Raw genomic sequence first — 7,105 nt, 5'->3', positions numbered from 1 at the left:
CCAAAAATCTCAAAAAGGTGTGTAATAATATTTTAAAATGATTATTAGTTCATGGAATATTTGGGGGTTAGGGGGTGATGGGAAGCTGAGAATGGTGAAAGAACTTAAGAGGAAGCATAGGTTGGATATGTTAGGTTTGGTTGAGACTAAGAGACAGTTAGTAACAAGGTTTGATGTTGTGAATATATAGGGGAACGGTTGTGTGGGGTGGGAGTATGTGGAGTCTGCTGGTGCATCTGGTGGGTTGTTACTAATGTGGGATGATGGCTTTTTTAAAATAAGAAATTGATATAAAGGTGAGTGATGGCTATGTGTTGAAGGGGTACTGTCACAGAATACTATTAACTGCGCCTTTTTCTTGGTTTATGGTGCTCACACTAGAGATGAAAAACTTGTTGTGTGGGAGGAGCTGAGTTACATGGCTGGTTTATGCCCAGGCGCCTGTTGCTTTCTTGGAGACTTCAATGAGATTGGACAAGTGGAAGAAAGGCGAGGCTTAGAAACCTTACCTTTGTCGGCACAAGATTATCAGAATTGGGTACATGACATGGGTTTGGTGGACCTACCGATTTCTGACCGTAAGTTTACATGGTTCAGAGGACAGTCGTGCAGCCGTATTGACAGAGCTTTGGTTAGCTTGAAATGGCTTGAGGCATTTCCGGAGACTTGCCTGAGAGGTGCTCCACGGGGCTTGTCAGATCATTGCCCTATCATAGTGGAAGAGAAGAGGCTGCGAGACGGACCGAGGCCATTCCGAAGTCTGGATTCATGGTTTACTCATGAGGAATTTTTAAGGATGGTCAAGGAGGAATGGAGAGGGCTGGGGGAGATACCATTCACTGATAAACTGAGGGCGTTGACGGTTCCTTTGGGGAGATAGCATAGAGACAACTTTGGTGATATGGACAAGAAAATTTTGAAGTTTGAGGAAGAGATTCAGAAGATTGATGACATGGTCAGTAATGGGAGCTATGATGGGATAGTGGAGGCAAGACGGAAGGCGCTAGTGGCTTGTTCTGAGAAATGGTATGTGAGGAAAGAACTACATTGGAAGCAGATGTCAAGGTCGAGGCATGCGAAGGACATGGATAAAAATACGAGGTACTTCCACAACCTAGCTTCTGCCAGACGGAGAAATAATAGGATTGATACTTTAGTCATTAATGGAAGATTGATATGGAATCAAGCTAGGATTAAGCTTGCCATCAGGGAGTTTTATAAAGACTTATATCATCAAGAGAGGTCTCCTGAGATGGGGTTTAGAGATGGTCTGGTGCAAAGGATTAGCGAAGAGGATTCTATTGCTCTAGAGATGCTACCGTCACCTGAGGAGGTTAAAGAGGCGGTGTGGGATTGTGAATCGTCCAAGGCTCCAGGATGTGACGGTTACAACATGAACTTCATAAAGAAGTGCTGGGCTGATATAGGTTCGGATTTCACGGTAGCGGTACTTGGCTTCTTCCAATCTTCAAGGTTGCCGCATGATGCTAATATCATGTGGGTGGCGTTGGCCCCCAAGTTCACTGGTGCTAAGGAAATCAAAGATCTGCGTTCGATTAGCATGGTGGGGTGTGTATACAAGGTAATTTCGAAGATGCTGGTTAGGAGAATGAGAGGTGTCATGCCAGGGTTAATAGGTGAAACACAGAGTGCTTTTGTTAAGGGTCGGAAGATTCATGACGGAGTTCTAATCGCATGCGAAACGGTTCAGTGGATCAAACAGAGGAAGAAGAAAGCGGCAGTAATAAAGCTCGACTTTCAGAAAGCATATGACAGAGTCAAGTGGAGCTTTGTAGACCTTGTCTTACAGAAGATGGGATTTGGTCAAAGATGGAGGGGGTGGGTTATGGAGTGTGTGAGCACGTCCTCTATGTCAGTGCTGATAAATGGCTCGCCGTCCAAGCCGTTCAAGATGGAAAGGGGCCTGCGACAAAGGGGATCCTCTATCCCTTTTTCTATTCGTATTTGTTGTTAATGTCCTACATAGGATGATTGGAGAGGCTGTGAGAAATGGTCGCATATCGCCGTTGCTGGTTGGGAGAGATCATATTGAGCTGTCGTACCTACAGTTTGCAGATGATACTGTCTTATTCTGTCCTCCTGATGAAGAGACAATCAAGAACTATAGGAGGCTGCTTCGATGCTTTCAGTTGATGTCAGGTCTAAGTATTAACTTTGATAAATCTAGCCTGATCCCATTTAACTGTGATGAGTAGTGGGTACAATGTATGTGCAGTGTGTTGGAATGTAAGCAAGCCAATCTACCAGTTAAATATCTGGGCATATCGCTAGGAGCAAACCCAAGGATGGTTAAGACATGGAAGCCAGTAATAGACAAAGTGGAGGAAAAGCTTAGCCTCTGGAAGGCCAAGATCCTGAATAAGGCAGGTAAGTTGGTGCTTATCAAAGCTGTATTAAATAGCTTACCGGTTTATTATCTGAGCCTGTATAAGATGCCAAAAGCTATTGCAGAGAAACTAATTTCCTTGCAGAGGAGATTTCTATGGAGTAAAGAGGATGGTAAGAGCGGTATGGCTTTGGTTAAGTGAGAAGTGGTTCAGACTCCTAAAAAGCTAGCTGGATTGGGGGTTGGAGATGCCATGATACGAAATTCAGCTCTGCTGTTTAAATGGTGGTGGAGGTTCTCTAAAGAGGAGTGTCCATTGTGGAAGAAGGTTGTCTGTTCCTGTAACAACCTGAATCCAAACGAGCTCCTATCATCCCAAGAACTACCTATTCGAGGAGGCTCGTGGAAGGATATTTGTCAGCTACAGTTTAAGAATCAAGAACTCAGGCAGAAGATGATTACTGGGTTGTCCATGGAGGTGGGTGATGGGAGATGAACTCGATTTTGGGAGGATGTCTGGATTCATGGAGGTTCTTTGAAAGACCGCTTTCCAAGGCTCTTTGATGAGCGGATAATTTATACGCTTTTTGACATTATTTTTAGTATGTTTTTAGTAGGATCTAGTTACTTTTAGGGATGTTTTCATTAGTTTTTATGTTAAATTCACATTTTTGGACTTTACTATGAGTTTGTGTGTTTTTCTGTGATTTCAGGTATTTTCTGGCTGAAATTGAGGGACTTGAGCAAAAATCAGATTCAGAGGTTGAAGAAGGACTGTTGATGCTGTTGGATTCTGACCTCCCTGCACTCAAAGTGGATTTTCTGGAGCTACAGAACTCGAAATGGCGCGCTTACAATTGAGTTGGAAAGTAGACATCCAGGGCTTTCCAGCAATATATAATAGTCCATACTTTGGCCAAGAATAGATGACGTAAACTGGCGTTCAACGGCAGCTTTCTGCCCAAATCTGGCGTCCAGCTCCAGAAAAGGAGCCAAAACCAGAGTTGAACGCCCAAACTGGCACAAAAGCTGGCGTTCAACTCCAAGAAGGACCTCTACACGTGCAACACTCAAGCTCAGCCCAAGCACACACCAAGTGGGCCCCGGAAGTGGATTTATGCATCAATTACTTACTTTTGTAAACCCTAGTAGCTAGTTTATTATAAATAGGATCTTTTACTATTGTATTAGACATCTTTGGTCTCAGTTTTAATCCATTGTTCATCTTAGGAGACTATTGATCACGTTTTAGGGGGCTGGCCATCTCGGCCATGCCTGGACCTTTCACTTATGTATTTTCAACGGTAGAGTTTCTACACTCCATAGATTAAGGTGTGGAGCTCTACTGTTCCTCAAAGATTAATGCAAAGTACTACTGTTTTCTATTCAATTCATCTTATTTCGCTTCTAAGATATTCATTCGTACTTCAACCTGAATGTGATGAACGTGACAATCATCATCATTCCCTATGAACGCGTGCCTGACAACCACTTCCGTTCTACCTTCGACTGAATGAGTATCTCTTAGATCTCTTAATCAGAATCTTCGTGGTGCAAGCTAGAATGATGGCGGCATTCAAGAGAATCTGAAAGGTCTAAACCTTGTCTGTGGTATTCCGAGTAGGATTCAATGATTGAATGACTGTGACGAGCTCCAAACTCGCGATTACTGGGCGTTAGTGACAGACACAAAAGGATAGTAAATCCTATTCCAGCATGATCGAGAACCGACAGATGAATAGCCGTGCCGTGACAGGGTGCGTTGACCATTTTCACTAAGAGGATAAGATGAAGTCATTGACAAGGGTGATGCCTCCAAACGATTAGCCGTGCCGTGACAGGGCATTGGATCATTTTCCCGAGAGATGACCGAAAGTAGCCATTGACAGTGGTGATGTATCACATAAAGCCAGCCATGGAAAGGAGTAAGACTGATTGGATGAAGATAGCAGGAAAGCAGAGGTTCAGAGGAACGAAAGCATCTCCATTCGCTTATCTGAAATTCTCACCAATGAATTACATAAGTATTTCTATCCCTATTTTATTATATTATTTTCGAAAACTCTATAACCATTTGATATCCGCCTGACTGAGATTTACAAGGTGACCATAGCTTGCTTCATACCGACAATCTCCGTGGGATTCGACCCTTACTCACGTAAGGTATTACTTGGACGACCCAGTGCACTTGCTGGTTAGTTATGCGACGTTGTGAAGATATGTTTAAACCATGGTCCTGTGCATCCGTTTTTGGTGCCATTGCCAGGGAATCAATTTCGAACAACAATTCACAACCCGAGTAGCAATTTCGCATACCAAGTTTTTGGCGCCGTTGCCGGGGATTGTTCGAGTTTGGACAACTGACGGTTCATCTTGTTGCTCAGATTAGGTAATTTTCTTTTTGTTTTCCTTTCAAAAATTTTTCAAAAACCTTTCAAAAATTTCTCACTTGTTTTCGAAAAAAAAATGTTTTCAAAAATTTTATTTTTCTTTAGAATTTTTAAGAATGAATTCTAGTGTTTCATGAAGCATGTTGAAGCCTATCTGGCTGTAAAGCCATACCCAAACTGCTTTGGAATTGGTCTTCAACTAATCACCTCAATGGAGTCATACCCAATTCTTCTGGATAAGGCATGTTAGGCTTGTCATGTCTGAATTACACTCATATTTTTATTAAAGCTTGGCTGGCTATTAAGCCATGCCTGACCCTTTGATTGGAGCTTTAAGACTAACATGGCAAGATTCCTGGAATTCATATTAAAAATTTTGGAATCCTTATTTTTATTTTTCACAATAATTTTCGAAAAAAATTAAAAGAAAATACAAAAAAATCATAGAATCATAAAAATCAAAAATATTTTTGTGTTCTTATTTGAGTCTTGAGTCATGTTATAAGTTTGGTGTCAATTGCATGTGCATCTTGCATTTTTCGAAAATTCTCATGCATTCATAGTGTTCTTCATGATCTTCAAGTTGTTCTTGGTAAGTCTTCTTGTTTGATCTTTGCATTTGCATGTTTTGTGTCTTTTCTTGTTTTTCATATGCATTCTTGAATTCTTAGTGTCTAAGCATTAAAGAATTCTAAGTTTGGTGTCTTGCATGTTTTCTTTGCATTAAAATTTTTTCAAAAATGTGTTCTTGATGTTCATCATGATCTTTATAGTGTTCTTAGTGTTCATCTTGACATTCATAGCATTCTTGCATGCATCACATGTTTTGATCTAACAATTTCATGCATTGCATCTTTTTAGTGTTCTTCTCTCTCATCATAAAAATTCAAAAAAATCAAAAAAATATCTTTCCCTTTTTCTCTCCTCAAATTCGAAAATTTGGATTAACTTTTTCAAAAATTTTTAAAATTAAGTTGTTTCTTATGAGTCAAATCAAATTTTCAATTTGAAAATCTTATCTTTTTCAAAATCTTTTTCAAAAATCAAATCTTTTTCAAACTTCTTAGTTATTTTCGAAAATTCCAAAAATCTTTTTCAAAAATCTTTTTCTTATTTTTATATCAAATTTTCGAAAATAACAATAACAATTAATGTTTTGATTCAAAAATTTCAAGTTTGTTACTTGCTTGTTAAGAAAGATTCAAACTTTAAGTTCTAGAATCATATCTTGTGATTTTTTGTGAATCAAGTCATTAATTGTGATTTTAAAAATCATATCTTTTTCAAAAACTAAATTCTATCATATCTTTTCAAAAATATCTTCTTATCTTAACTTTTTCAAAAATTTGATTTCAAAATATCTTTTCTAACTTCCTAACTTCTTATCTTTTCAAAATTGTTTCAACTAACTAACTAACTTTTTTTTGTTTGTTTCTTATCTTTTTCAAAACTACCTAACTAACTCTCTCTCTCTAATTTTCGAAAATATCTTCCCTCTTTTTCAAAAATTTCTTTTTTATTAACTAATTATTTTTATTTTTTATTTTAAAAAAAATTTCGAAAAAAATACTAACCTTTTTCAAAAGCTATTTTCAAAAATCACTAACTCTTTTTCAAAAATTATTTTCGAAAATTCTCCCTCTCCCATCTTATTCTATTTATTTATTCATTTACTAACATCTCATCTCACATCTCTACCCTCCTCACAGTTGTGTTTCTTCCATTACATTACATTCTTTGTCTCCCTCTTTTCTCCCACTCACAAAGGGATCCCTATACTGTGGTATAAAAGATCTCTATTATTATTATTTTTCTGTGCCCTCTTCTTTGTCATATGAACAGAAGCAAGGACAAGAATATTCTTGTTGAAGCAGATCCAGAACCTGAAAGGACTCTGAAGAGAAAATTAAGAGAAGCTAAATTACAACAATCCAGAGATAACCTTTCAGAAATTTCCGAACAGGAAGAGGAGATGGCAGCCGAAAATAATAATAATGCAAGGAGGATGCTTGGTGACTTTACTGCACCTAATTCCAATTTACATGGAAGAAGCATCTCCATTCCTGCCATTGGAGCAAACAACTTTGAGCTGAAACCTCAATTAGTTTCTCTGATGCAGCAGAACTGCAAGTTTCATGGACTTCCATCTGAAGATCCTTTTCAGTTCTTAACTGAATTCTTGCAGATATGCGATACTGTTAAGACTAATGGAGTAGATCCTGAAGTCTACAGGCTCATGCTTTTCCCTTTTGCTGTAAGAGACAGAGCTAGAATATGGTTGGACTCTCAACCTAAAGATAGCCTGAACTCTTGGGATAAGCTGATCAAGGCTTTCTTAGCCAAGTTCTTTCCTCCTCAAAAGCTGAGC

At 38.8% G+C, this 7,105-nt stretch overlaps 1 protein-coding gene across 1 annotated transcript; it reads left to right on the top strand.

Annotated features, from left to right (window-relative positions):
• Positions 1-418: 418 nt before the first annotated feature.
• On the top strand, positions 419-880 carry LOC148570273 (uncharacterized). The gene has a single exon (XM_088506946.1). The coding sequence runs from the start codon at positions 419-421 to the stop codon at positions 878-880; it is 462 nt and encodes a 153-aa protein (XP_088363072.1).
• The last annotated feature ends 6,225 nt before the right edge of the window (positions 881-7,105 follow it).

The sequence above is a fragment of the Arachis ipaensis genome, chromosome B3 (assembly GCF_059453495.1).
Source record: "Arachis ipaensis isolate K30076 ecotype BB chromosome B3, ASM5945349v1, whole genome shotgun sequence".
Classification (NCBI taxonomy): Eukaryota; Viridiplantae; Streptophyta; class Magnoliopsida; order Fabales; family Fabaceae; genus Arachis; species Arachis ipaensis.
The sequence above is the reverse complement of the archived record's forward strand: the minus strand, read 5'-3'. Positions and strand labels throughout refer to the sequence as shown.